Raw genomic sequence first — 14,961 nt, forward strand, 5'->3', positions numbered from 1 at the left:
AGTTGCAGTTTAGGGTCCCCAATTATCAGTGCTTTTAATGTTCCAAGCGGGATTTTGAGACGAGTTTTAATGAGCACAAATGCACATCGCATCACCTCTGATATCATCTGATTCTGATATCATCACGATATATGTTCCCAAAGAGCACACATACAGTCAGATGTCTTTTGAAGGAGTGCATCGTTTTAAAAGCATGTTATTCTGTGTCATATTTTTATACAGACATATTTTTAAATATGTCTTAAATTCCCACATGGAATTTTAAAGTGGAAATTAATCAAACGAAAGGCCTTAAATTCCCTTCTAAAATGTCTTAGTGAATATCTTTGTTTGTAATTGTTGGCTAGAAATTGGCATTAACTGGAAAACGCATTTGAGAGGTCATGAGGTAAAAGGGGGAGGGATTCCGACAATAATTGTTTTATAGAGGTTTCAATACTCTAAAAATGACAATGCACACTGAATCAATGTATCGGCCACATATATGTGCTATAATCTGCATTCAATTTGCATCATGTATATATATGCATGGCATATTTTTTCCTCAGGGCTGATGATCAGGCCGAAGTCATTGGAAATTGGATTTAACCGATCTATTCCCCAGCAATACGGCATGTATGTTCAGCACCTGGAGTCGTTCCTGCAGCGTGAGTCTCTTTTAAGTACCTTACCTCTCTACATTTGGTTTTAAATGGAGACTTAGGGTTACAAGGCAGAGTTGGAGTCCAAGACCAGATCCTCTGATACCCCTTTTCCACCAGCATGAACCGGGTACTAGTTCTGGGTTGGAGTTGGTTGCCTTGTAAGAACCGGTTTGCTTTTCCACAGGCTATAGAGCCACCACAGAGCCAGGTCTTGCGTCACCGTATACGTGTGCTCTTTCTCAGTAATGCTAGCGAGGCAGCAGGAAACACAAACACACCAGGCTTGTTCGAGATGCATCGGCACTGCGCAGACCGATCGGCATATGATTGAAAAGCATAAGGAGTCATTTGCTCTCGCTGTACTTTGATGTCATACGGCGATCGGTCTGCACAGCGCCGAAGCATCTCAAACAAGCCTTTCTTCAACAACAAACGTTGCGTTACTATTGATGCTCATGGCTTTGTGATCCTACATCGTCATCCAATCACTGCGAATCCAACACATTCGTGCAGCTTGCTGTAATTTGTATAGACTGAGATTACAATCCAGCTGCTATTAGCTCCATTAGCTGCTATTTAAAAAATGGCGGTCACAAGTTTTGTTTGTCTTGTAAGTCATTATAATCCCGCCCCCATCCCCTGACGCAAGCGGTTCTTACTTCTAGACTACTTAAGAACTGCTTTTCCTGGTTCAGAGCTGTTGCTTTGGGTGTCGAAAGACAAAGAACCGTTTTGAAACTAGGCTCTGGCTCTGAACCAGCACACAAACTGCCTTGGTGGAAAAGGGGTATGAGGCCAGTACCAGACCAGCTGTGACCAATATCAGGCCTCCCCATTTCCTAGACCATTTAAGACCCAGACCAAACTAGATCTCCTAACACCTTGACCCAGAGAAAAACTATACCTTTCGAGGCCCAGATCCAGATCATGAGCTGATGGTCCAAGAACCATGCTGTTCATTTGAATAGTTTTTTACATAGAGAAGACTGAGCTGCTTAGCCAGAAGCCTTTTGAAGGTGAGAGCGGCCTTGAGACTCCAACTCTGTTCAGAACCAGCAGACAATGGGTGGATAAAATGTTTGAATTGAATCATATTTGGAGGAGATTCCCCAGCAATACGGCATGTATGTTCAGCACCTGAGTCGACGCTCTTTTAAGTACATACTTACAGTACAAGCCAGTACATACAGCCAGATTTGAGATAAAATAATGACATATCTTCACTAACATGGGTGTTTTTGTAAGACACTATTGCTCCTCAAGGTCATATTTGGGACAAGCAACCACTACACTTATTAAAGGGATAGTTCACCCAAAAATGAAAATTAGCCCATAATTTACTCACCCTCAAGTCATCCTAGGTGTATATGACATTTTTCTTTCAGACGAATAAAATCGGAGTTATATTACAAAAGTCCAGGCTAATCCAAGCATTAGAATTGGATTCATAGTTGCTCTGTTTTTGAAGTCCATAAAAAGTGCATCTGTCCATATCCATATTTAAAACTTTATCAAGTAAACTTTCGGCCGACCGCCTTCCCTGTTCAATTTATGGAAAGATTGTTGAAAGTTCCCCTGCCGATCGAAAGACTAACGCGATCAGGTCGGCTCGTCATGACGTCACGTATGCATTTTGAGTTTCACTTTCAACATTCAACACTTTTCCACAGAAGTTTACTGGATAAAGTTTTAAATATGTATATTTTTCTTACACAAATGCGTCGATTTGCTTCAGAAGGCCTTTATTAACACCCCGGAGCTGCGTGGAGCAGTTATTTGACGGACAGATGCACTTTTTATGGACTTAAAAAACAAAGCAACTATAAATCCAATTCTAATGCTTGGATTAGCCTGGATTTTTGTAATATAACTCCGATTTTATTCGTCTGAAAGAAGAACGTCATATACACCTAGGTCCTAGGATGACTTGCGGGTGAGTAAATTATGGGCTAATTTTCATTTTTGGGTAAACTATCCCTTTAAGTCAGGAGGAGGAGATGGTGTAGTCAAATATATTGCAAGACAATAAGAGGACTTAAAATCCACCATATTATAAACTTTATGTATTAGATAGTGGCTTAAATGGTGAAACGTTTTCAATTTATCATTTGATTTGCCTCTCTCAATACACAAACTCAAATAATGTCCCCCTTGTGCTTTGATGGATGCTTTAAATGTGATCTTCGTAACACCGCTGGTGGTTAAAAGTACTTAAATATGCCAGTTTGTCAGCTGCACAAATTGTTCTCAGCTGAATGCCATCACCACCCCACCAGTGAACATAGACCTTAGTCTTTCTTGAATCACTAATGATCCAATACAGCAGTCATGAGCGACTCATTTAAGGACCCCATGCAATCAAAATTGGAGTCTTGTGGCTTTAAGTCCATTAGTTTTAAGGTCATCTATATGTTAGCTTTAGCTGATACACGCATCCAAAGTGTTTGATTCTCTGGGAAATTGGGCCAGATAAAACACTTGTGCATCCCTAATTACACCCACCACTGATTAGCAAATAGCAGATCATAGTTCAGTGGTTTGTCTGATGCTGCATTCCAGTCGCTCGCTCGCTTCTTGGAAAAGTGCGAAGATCACCTCTTGAAGTCGCAATTCCGACTTGTATATACTTTTGGAAATCCACAAGGCCAGGTTAATGATAAACATGACCTTGATTTTATTTACTAAAACTCAAGAAGTTCCTCCAATACATTGTTAAAACTGGTTTCGAATATGCCTACTTCCCTACTATATAGTAGGTAAAGTACAGTAGGTTAACCGTAGTATGTTCGAGTATTCATAAAACAGTAATTACATAAAATAGGCAAAATTACCCGGATGACCTCCTACTTCTGGCGAGTTTCTGAACTTTGTATCTGATGGACACTTAACCTATCCCATGAGGCCATGGGAGAGGAGTTGTGAAACTGACGGCAAAAGTAAAAGTTCTTTCCTCATCAAATGTAGTACCTAGCAGACAACTGCGATTTTCCTGCCTGTTGGAGTCGATCTCAAGTAGAAATGTCCCAATTCTGACCTTGATTTTAAACTAAAACTATTAGCCATTTAAAGAGCAGTACAAACTTTCGAAATGTCCTGCCTCAACTTGACATCCTCAAACCATTTGTGGGTGGTTTCTTATTCGGAGCATTCAACAACTTCCAAAATGGCCACACTCGTAGACAAGAAAAACGCCTCCCAGCCACTCAATTGTCACAAACTACCAGTGCTGATTTTCAGCTCAGCACCTTTGTCTCACTCTCTGTTCTCTCTCTTTTTGTTACGTCAGAGTACAATGACTCCCTGCAGGATGTGAATGAGCTCTGTACCGAGGGGGAGTACTTTGAGCAAGATGATGTTGAGGATAAGAAGGCCTGCCAGTTCAAGAGAAGCGTGCTACGACAGTGCTCTGGATTGGCTGATAGCACTTTCGGTTATTCGGAGGGCCAGCCATGCATCCTAGTCAAGATGAATCGAGTGAGTCACATGTTTTTACGCTCTCCCCAGTGAAAGGCACCTACTGTTGAAGCCGCAGGCTAGCTGTTAGCATATGTTCCCCAGACAAATTGAGCCATGGCGCTCATGCAAGAACAAAAACTGGGCCTTCATTGTGTTCTCAGAAATTCAACACTTCACCTTTTGAAGGATTAGAGGCTAGTTTATACATTTCTGCATTTCACTTGTTCATCAACTGAAACGTTATGCTGTTGTGGAATTAGTCGGATCATTATCTAAGGATGTTTGTTCAGTGTGTATGTTCCTTATCCTTTGCAGGTTATTGGGCTTAGGCCACGAGGAGACCCACATATCAACTGCGTAGCCAAGGTAAATCCCACATCACACACTGTATACTAGCTTAAGTGTGTACAATGTTAGGGGAACCTGATTTCACCAATGACAACATGTTCCTGGATCAACCAATCCGTTTTGAGGGACGAGTTTATAGTGTAGGCCAAGTTTAGGCTATCAACCAGGGTTAGGTGCTTCTACATCAGTGTTTTTCACCTATCATTTCACTCTGATTTTAGGGATGTAGATAAGGCTTAATTTTTCGGACAGGAATGTTGTTCCATGATCAACAAAACAAGTTGAGCCAGGAACTTGTTTTACTTGGCAGAATCACCGTGACCACGATGGTGCGAGTCTGAATTAATGTGCTTGTTTCCATCTTGCGTTTTCACACATCTGTTTGTATCTGGTCTCTCTCCACGCTGCCTATAGGGCCAGCAGTGTTAATGGTGGGTAAGATGTCCCCCCCTTGTTTCCCCAGGGTCCTTGACCCGGGCCTTTTCCATCTCTTTGCTGCCTCTCTCCTGTACTGCTTTGTCTATGGTGCTTTTAACTGCCCTCTAGAAAGTATGTATACCTTCAGATCCCCAGCCATTGAGAATGCAACGCGTAGTGTCTTGGTAAAGCAACCATAGCGGTGGGTCCTCTCAAACCATAGACACCCCTAAGGCCTGTTTACTCCTGATATTAACATGTAATTCGAATAATTCAATCACAAGATTTCCATATACATCTAGACTTAACATGCGAATTGCGGAATGCTTTTAAACAAAGGGTGTGCGTCACTCCATGTTCATTATTGGTCAGTGCAGAAATTTCCAATCTGTCAGTTGTTTTCTTTTAGCGCTGATTTAGCAGGAAAATTGTAAAAGAATGGTGGCAAGTTAGGTGTTGGGTGACCACCCGGTTATTGCTCTGATGCAGGACAGTAGATGTGATTTTTGCTACTTTTATACTAGTAGTACGTAGTGTCCGTGACATCACCCATAGGATTCTGAAGAGCCGTTCTGAAGCGTAAAGTAGGGTCGAGCTGGCCGCCGCCATCTTGGCAGCGCGTCATCGTGCGTCACTCCCGGATAACAGAAAATTGGCAAAGAGGCGGGACGTGGGCGGAGCTGAGGTGACACGATGACTAACAGACAGCAGACAAACGGCAATCCACCTGTCACTCAAAGTGGCCAAGCCCTTAATTATGCAGAACTTTAAGGCTTTATATAATGTAAACGAATGAGATATAAAATAATTCACCCCCCTCACAGTTGTCATGAAGGGCAAAATTAGCCATATAGACCAAAAGCATAATTTGTACCAGGCTGTAAACATGTTTTATTCTGCTGTAAAGTTGGGCCTTTTAACATTGGGCTCAATGAGATTCTGCTCCTTCTGGAGCCTGTCTCTAGCGGCCAGTCGATGAATTGCAGTTTAAGTCACTTCCGTATTTGCTTCAAGAGAAACTGCGGGAGGTTACCGCTTGTAAATATCCCATTTTATACTAAAATACATTTTCCTAAAGGCACAGTATAAGTTTCTCCGCTAGAGGTTGCTTATTCAAAACAAAGGCGTTGTTGAGAGTTGTAGTCTTGACTCTTCACCTCCACAGGCGATGGAAAGGAATCCGACAGATTTGGGCAGAAATCATGTTCATTAATGAGCGAATGTGTTAAAGTTTTATTAACGTTACGGTGGTATGAAGCAGGACGTCCTGAGAGCCCTTGAGAGTGAATGCCAATGAGAGAAACCTGCGCAAAATAAAATTGTGCCTTTTTAAGTATCGATTTGTTTATTTTCCTTTATTAGACTATGCATTGCAAACAATAAATGCGTTTTACCGTTGAATGTATTCAGAGCATCTTTAACTTGTATGTTTTTGTTGTCCTGCCTGGTGTAGCTATATTTATATGACTTTCGCTGAGGTTCACATGGTTCCTTCGCTTCACCCAAGCTTCATCGCATCAGCTGAAAAATCCCTCTCTACGGATACATTGGTTGGTTATTTTCCCGCTCTAACTACAACATGACGGCTGCCCAAATTAATTTTTAAATGGCAATCGCATTTTTTTGTATTATATTTCTTATTGTGGTATTGTAATTTCAGGGAAGAAATAAAATAATACAGACATAATGGAATGCACGACACTGATTACATCTCGCAGGACAAAGCTCCCAATTTCGGGACAGGTGGTCACCCTAGTTAGGTGGTTGTGTAGCCACACCAATCATGCTCCTGGAGGGGCCGATTTCAGCTCCAGCACACCTTCCCGGATGTTTGTAGTGATCCTGAAGCCCTCGATTAGATGCTTTAGGGATGTTTATTTGAGCTAGAGATCAACTCTACTGAAAGGTGGTCCTTGAGGAGTAGGGTTGGACATCCCTGGTTCAGGATATGGCTACGAAATGAGCGCAAGGTCTGCTTCACTTTACATCGTATTCTGGTCAAAAAGAGCCCAGTTAAATGGGAAGGGACCAACTGACAAACAGTTTTACATTGACTATATCCTGTTTACTTGCTACTAAGTGCTCACAAAGATTTAATGTCATGAACCAGGCAAAATCCTGTGATTTTTAGTTCATCAATACTCATTGTAGCAACCTGGTGCCTTGTCAACATGACGGCTCTTTAGGGTTGTTCAGGCCACATTAATGTTTAGTGCTTGTTTAGCACTTATTGTAGGATCCACATATCAGGTGTAAACAGGGCCCATTGGTATTGGAAATCTGACACGCATAAGTGAAATGTGTTTGGGTCAAATTCATGGTTTAAGGGATTCCAATTGATTTTATTGACCATAGTAATATTTTTGTTCTTGCAAAACATTGCCTTTTGACCTCAGAAACCTCTCACGAATTCTGACGAACACGTCCACAAACATCTAACCGATATCAGGCACGAGTTACGCAATGTTGGACTCGTTTCAAACACTTGTTTGCTTCCTTCAAGTCGTTCTATGCTGCAGATGTGAGACGTCCCTATCAGACCTGCACTGTTTTTCGCTGGTCCCATGAGAACTTGCCCTTATCTTGTAGTCATTCTTGTACCTCATGACTTCTCTGAGAGCTCTCGCCCGTGTGACCCTTGAAGGTATACAGCGGACACGAGGAAGTGCTTTCTGCTCCATAGGAACGCTGTGTCCTCTGAACTTTAACGCTTTTGCAAGTTACGCTGATGGATCCTGCTGTTTTAATCTTGCCATTTCTTACTAAACAAACTTCCTCTAATAGAGTCCTTGCAATGTTTCAGTGGGACTTTCACACAAGACAACCGATTACAGTTTTCGTATTAACTTTTCCAGTGATAATACCACATCTGTTAGCACATAAGCAACAGTGTTTGGCGTTTTACACACTTTGATACCAAACTTAACATCAAAATGACAGAAATTGTGTTTCAACAGTTATCCTGAATGTAAAGTGAAGGCACAGTAGTGGCCGTTCATACATTGTAAACCAATTATTCTTACATAAATTGTTGTATTGAACAGGAGAAAAGTGAATTTCTGTAGCAATGTTTGTCTAAATCATTCATATAACCTGAATTCTCGAGCAAATTTGCGTAAATTATCGCATTGATTTGAACCCGAGCACATCGCTAGTTTGCGTTTGATTACAAAATTGGGAAAACTGCTGAATGAATGCCGTATGTTTACAGCAGAAGCAGTTTGTGTGAAAGCAACGAATGAAACGCTGCACTTTTTGAGCTGTGCTGATTCTTAATAATTACATTCCTTATTTGAATTTGATTATTAACTCATGAATCATGGTCTATTGATGCTTTTATGACTGACTAAAACGCCTTCTTTTAGTATTTTTATGATCTTTTTGTTTCGTTTGGACTACGCTGTCTGCAAGCATGCCTCACTTTGACCTTTCTCTAGATACACAGCCATTTCAAAAGCTTAAGGCTTCCAGCAAATCATCTCATTCGGTTCACTTGATGAAAGATGAACCAGTTACTGAATGAACCTTGTAACTGTTCCTTCAAGTGTGTGTTGCTTCCTGCTACTGCTGGATATAGACTGTGATGGATTGATGGAGTTATGGATTCATGCGTTCATATACAGCACATGATGCAAAGTCCTGTCTGTATTGTATGACGATCGGAAACTTGATTTGTAAAAACCTGAAATATTGGATGTCTTTGTGCATTTAAAGAGGGTCTTATTTTTCTTTGTGTCTTGAGTTTGAGTGATGTGAGGGCAGTCTGTTGCTACTGGCAACTGCACATGAGTCACATGACACACATTGTCCATGAAGTGCACCGTGTGATCTCACCCTTTGTTGTCGTCTGTCCTGATACAGAGAGAAACTCCCCTGCAGATGCAGTATTTCCCCACTGAGGGCAAACTCGACAAGAGTTACTACCCCTATTATGGCAAGAAATTGCATGTGAGTACAGTGCAGCACGATCACAATGTTTCACTGTTGAGATGCACAATATATTGGTGACCATTGTGAGAATAAATATGTATAATTATGTATATTTATGAATGTTTGTGTATATAAGAAAAAAGCGTAACGCATTACAATAAGGTTCATTTATTAAACATTAGTTAATGTATGAACTGTACATTTGTTACTGTATTTGTTCATCTTTGTTAACGATAGTTGATAAAAATCCAGCTGTTTGTGATTTGTTCATGTTAGTTCACAGTACATTAACTAATATTAAGATTTGAATAAAGTATTAGGAAATGTTGAAATGAACATTTAACAAAGATTAATAAATGCTGTAGAAGTGCTGTTCATGTTAACTAATGAACCTTATTAAAAAATTATGTATATTTGTGTGTATAATATAAATGTGTGTGTGTGTGTGTGTGTATATGAATGTAATGTATTATAATAGTGTATAAATGTATAGTGTAATATTTATATAAAAATATAAATATAATTGATTTATGTAAAAAAAAATATAATGAATCATTCATATAAAAAAAAAAAAATAGACATAGAACATATGTAATGTATATGAAAAATATATTATAAAACAATTTTTTTATTGATCTGATTGCGCCGTTAATGGGAGACGTAAAAATAAGGGCTTATGTTTATGTATTAAACACACGAATATTTTTAATAAATATTATATGTATATTTTATCTATAGAAATGTGTGTATATTTGTTTAAATATAAGTATATTTTATACATGTAAAAAAAATGTTTTGTGCATATATATATATATATATTAAAATAGTAATTTTTTATGTAATATTAAAAAAAGTAATCTTTTGTATATTTGATATATAGCAAATATATAATCTATAATATAAAATGAATATTTTAACTGTTTATATTTTAAAGTGTAATTATATAGTATGTATTTTCTATGTATAGAAAATAAATAATTAAATAAAATATTTTTTTAATGATTGGTATTGTCTGATTGTGCTGTTAATGGGAGGGCTAATTTAAGCATTAGACCCAAATATAATAAAAATAAACCAGTTTTACTCATGTATCAGACAACATTTTTGTATTTGTTTATTTATTAAGGATTAACTCCTAACATACAATATAATAACAGAAACAAAACAAAAATCCAGTTATCAGTACCTCAACAAACAACCAACACACACTAATGAAACATTACAACACCAAATTACCAGAAGAGTCAAAAATAAATACACTGATCAGAGAATACAATAGTAAATGAACATGAAGTTTAAGCTCTTTTGCCAATGTGTTTTTTTTTATTATTTTTTTATTGGTAATTGAAAGAAAAAGGTGAAAAAAAATGTTTTGTTGTAGATAACCGAGATAATAAAAATAAATTAGGGCTGTCAAACGATTAATCGCATCCAAAATAAATTATGTATATTTGAATACACACAAACTTTTTTCACGATATTTGCATGTGTATGTATAATATAATATAATTAGGGCTGTCAAAAGATTAATCGCGATTAATCACATCCAAAATAAAAGTTTGTGTTTACATAATATATGTGTGTGTACTCTGTTAATTATTATGTGTATATATAAATAGAAACACATTCATGTATATATTTATGAAATATTTGCATGTATACTGTATATACATTTATATAATTTATATTATATATAAATATAAATATTTTATATATAAATATAATAAATTTTTCTTAAATATATACATGCTTGTGTGTGTTTTTATATATAAATAATAATTAACAGAGTACAAACACATATATTATGTAAACACAAACTTTTATTTTGGATGAGATTAATCGCGATTAATCTTTTGACAGCCCTAAATATAATATAATATAATAATACACACACATGAATGTATACATTTAAGAAAAATTTGCTATATATATATATAGAGAGAGAAAATTTTACTTAAATGTATACATTCATGTGTGTGTGTGTATTTATATTTGCATAATAATTATACACATTATGTAAACACAGACTTTTATTTTGGATGCTATTAATCGTTTGACAGCACTAAAATAAATACATTTAATTAAATATGAATTGAAGCCAATGCCTTCTTACATGCAGAGATGGCCATTGGAGTGCCTCATACATCCCAAAACAAATCTGCAAAGTCTATTATATGCTGTATAAAGCGAAGCAAAACCTTAACATCACAATAATCAAAGGTTGGAAATAATAGTTGAGAAGCAATTTTCTTATGAACACTGTATGAAAAACAATATCGAGATCGACGTAAAATACCGATTCCAAAGTTGACTGTGTAAAACATGATTTATTTTGATCTAATTTGAAAGAAAGGTCAGAATCAAGCCGAACATCAAGATATGTAATGTTATCCACTTTAAAGGGTTAGTTCACCCAAAAATGAAAATTCTGTCATTAATTACTTACCCTCATGTCGTTGGACACCCGTCAGACCTCCGTTCATCTTCGGAACAGAAATGAAGATATTTTAGTTGAAATCTGATGGCTCAGAAAGGCCTCCATTGACACAATGACACTTTACACTCTCAAGACCCTTAAAAGGTACTAAAGACGTCGTTACAAAGTCCATCTCACTACAGTGGTTCTACAATAACTTTATGAATCGGCGAGAATAGTTTTTGTGCGCAAAAAAACCCTAAATAACGACTTAAATAGTGATGACGATTTCAAAACACGGCCTCATGAAGCTTCGAAGCGTTATGAATCAGTGAGTCAAATCAGCGGTTTGAATCGCCAAATTTCAGCAGTTTGGCGGTTTGACACGCGATCCGAATCATGATTCGACTCACTGATTCATAACGCTTCGAAGCTTCATGAGGCCGTGTTTTGAAATTGTTTTTTTGCGCACAAAAACTATTCTCGCCGATTCATAAAGTTATTTTAGAACCACTGTAGTGAGATGGACTTTGTAACGATGTCTTTAGTACCTTTTAAGGGTCTTGAGAGTGTAAAGTACCATTGAGCCAATGGAGGCCTTTCAGAGCCATCAGATTTCAACTAAAATATCTTCATTTGTGTTCCGAAGATGAACGGAGGTCTGACGGGTGTCCAACGACATGAGGGTAAGTAATTAATGACAGAATTTTCATTTTTGGGTGAACTAACCCTTTAATGCAAAGGAGTATCGTTTTTACATGATACTATACAGTTGATGTCTAGAACCAAAATTCGTAATACAGGACTCATATTTTGCTTGCGTCTTCTCTCCACTAGGCAAACTACGCCCAGCCCGTTGTAGCCGTGAAGCTCCTGCTCACTGAGGACGATTACAACTCTGAGCTGGTCATCGAGTGCAAGCTGGAGGGGTCCGACCTGATCAACAGCGACGAGCGCGACAAGTTCATGGGCCGCGTCACCTTCCGGGTCAAAGTGTCCAAGTAGCCTGGACCATTCACCGGAGACGCACGATGTCAGTTCCTCTCACTCAAACCCCCGTCCCATCTCATGTTTATCACGTCCATATCACGTACACCTCGTCCCCTATGTGGCGTCCTGTGGGTTAAATCAGGGCCTTTACGTATCAAGCGCAGTGCGAATGCTCATCTGGGTCGAGTTCAAAACTCGTGTAGTCTGACGCATGCAGACCTTCACTGGCCCTGCGTAACAGATGGGTCAGGGATGGAGAAGTGTGCGTTTGTGTGAAGGTTTTAGGACTTATTTCTCATGTTTCATTGATACCACAGTTTTATCCAAAAACACCCCACTGGAAATGATGAAAAAAAAACAAGACGCACTGATTCTCCTCCTCCGACCTCCCCGTAAGAGAGAACCTATAGTGTCATCGTGTAGTAAGTATAGGGACCTGTAAATAGATGCATCAACACATGACGTGGATGTGCCCCGCTCCCCCCATAGTACTGTTTAGCCTGCCATGTGTGTGCGTGTGATGTGAAGCCTCTATGTACATATTTAATGGATTTTAAACACTTTTTCTCTGTCATCGCTCTCACTTTGTCTGACTGCTGTAAGAAATCAAGAGTATGAAATTATATAATAGCTGTAATTTAAGATTATTGACAAATGAACAAATACGGAAGGGGAGGAAGGGAAAATACCAAAAAAAAAAACCTCACAAAAAAACAAAAAACATCTATATCAAACCTTGTTTGAAACCCGTCCACCATCTGAGGGAAGTGATTTTTTTAAACCTCTGCAGAAACTGTTCTTTGTGCAGATGCCTTACGATCTGTATGAGTTTAAAAATCTTGAAATAAAAGTGATTTTAAACAAAGGTTTGGTTTGGCCGTGTGGAGTGTGTTTTCTTCAGAGCTGCTGAATACATGTGGACGTTATTGAAATTCATAACCGTAATAATACATTCCAGGTTAATTATTTGCAGTGACAATAATTTGAAATGTTAAAATGTCAAAGTCAAGATGGTAAAAGTTGTAAAATAATCCTGCTATCATTGAATGAACAAACAAAAGCAATTTGTGGATTTTTTGGATTCTATGATAGACATTTTAGAAAAAAAAAAACATTTTTTTAACGTCTTTACTGTCACGTTTGATCAAGGCGTCCTTGCTGAATAAAAGTATTAGTTTATTTTAAAAAATATATTACTGACCCTAAACTTTTGATTAGTAGTGTTCATAACGGCTCATCATTCATACATATGACGTTAAAACGCAACATCAGATGGCAAATTTGAAAATAATCCGGCTACCAATGAGATATGTCAATATGTACAATTGAAAAAATTGCTGTTTAAATGTTAAGTCGTATATAATTGTCATGTCATGGTCTGATATATATATTATGGATTATTTATTGAAGTGGTTTCATACTGTTTATCACACTAATCTTTGTCTGTACCGCTTAAATTCATACGAATTAGCCACCAACTCGCCAAAAGACATGAATTTCCATGAGACGGTTACAAATTCTTCCCGTCACCTGTTCAACAATGATGACAGAAACGCGTTCTAGTTCTGCCCTCTAGCGGCTGTCATACGCATTACATGATTCTGTGAGAGGGTTTTTATCAAACAAACAGTTTAAAAACAGTTCTTTTATGGGATTTTAGGATTGAAGGTTCACAGAAGCATGTAGCATCCATAATCCTTATTGGAAGAAGATTGGCCCTCTTCCTAGATCGGAGCAATCCATGGGGAGGAGCTTTGGTTGGAGTGGTGACCAAGAAGCTGATGGTCACTCTGGTTGAGCTCCATGATCATATATGGATATGGGAGAAACTTGCAAAGCTCCACCGATCTGGGCTTTAAGGCAGAGTGGCTGGACTCAAGCCTCGACACACTTGGAATTTGCAACCAAAAAAGCACCTAAAGGACTCTCTCTGACTGTGATAAACAAGATTTATGTGTGGAGGAAACCATGTATGGAGCTCATCACCTGCATCAACAGTAAAGTGTGGTGGAGCGGCATCAAGCTGTGGGGGGTGTTTTAAGCAGAATGGACTGGGGTCAGGGTAGCAGGAAAGCTTCATGCAGTTAGCCTTAACGAAAACCTAGTGCAGAGCAAATTTCAGAACCTCGGACTGGGCAGAAGGTTCACCCTCCAATAGGACAATGACCCTAAACACAGCTAAAGCTGCGTTTCCACCACAGGAACGTTCCCTAGGAACTAGGGACTTTGGGGTGGTACTCGTTGTGTTTCGACCGCAGAAAAATACTCCCACTTGTGCTCTTCGGTCAAAAATGACCACCATAGGAAATGAATGGGAAATCTGCAAAAACACACACACACAAAAAAAATCTAAAACTTTATAATGAATAGTATTTTTTTTTTTAAATAAATATTCAAATCCATCAACAAAAAAGTAATTAAATGTGTTCAAAACAGAGCTAGGGAATTCTCAAGCCTCTCTCTAGTGATTAAACCCATGGTTGCATGATTTCTTAAATAATTCCAAAAGAGGGCGCTAATCTGCCTTCAAAAAAAATTATTTTGAAGGCCTAGTCTCTATTTTAACCTGAAATACTGCAGTAATAATACAAATAAAAAAATATTTTTTTAAATATAATTTTCAATGCCAAAAATAGACCATAATTATTGCATAAATATAAAAAAATGCCATCAAATCATCTCAAAATACAAAATGAAAAAGAAAAAATATTATTGAAGAAAAATAAATTGCATTGGTTTTACTGGGGTGGAGGAAGTTTA

The 14,961-nt window shown here is 38.0% G+C and overlaps 1 protein-coding gene across 2 annotated transcripts in view; it reads left to right on the top strand.

Annotated features, from left to right (window-relative positions):
* The window catches only part of atp1b3b (ATPase Na+/K+ transporting subunit beta 3b), a 46,673-nt gene extending 33,603 nt beyond the window's left edge, over positions 1-13,070 (top strand). Inside the window, exons 3-7 of one of the 2 annotated variants that reach the window (XM_079823758.1) lie at positions 549-647; positions 3,931-4,118; positions 4,416-4,466; positions 8,727-8,813; positions 12,049-13,070. In XM_079823758.1, coding sequence (XP_079679884.1) covers positions 549-647; positions 3,931-4,118; positions 4,416-4,466; positions 8,727-8,813; positions 12,049-12,216 — 593 coding nt within the window. In that variant the 3' untranslated portion in view covers positions 12,217-13,070. The remainder of the gene's footprint in view (positions 1-548; positions 648-3,930; positions 4,119-4,415; positions 4,467-8,726; positions 8,814-12,048) is intronic. The other variant, XM_079823759.1, reaches the window with a different exon arrangement.
* The last annotated feature ends 1,891 nt before the right edge of the window (positions 13,071-14,961 follow it).

This window comes from Gobio gobio, assembly GCF_949357685.1.
Source record: "Gobio gobio genome assembly, chromosome: 8".
Taxonomy (NCBI): domain Eukaryota; kingdom Metazoa; phylum Chordata; class Actinopteri; order Cypriniformes; family Gobionidae; genus Gobio; species Gobio gobio.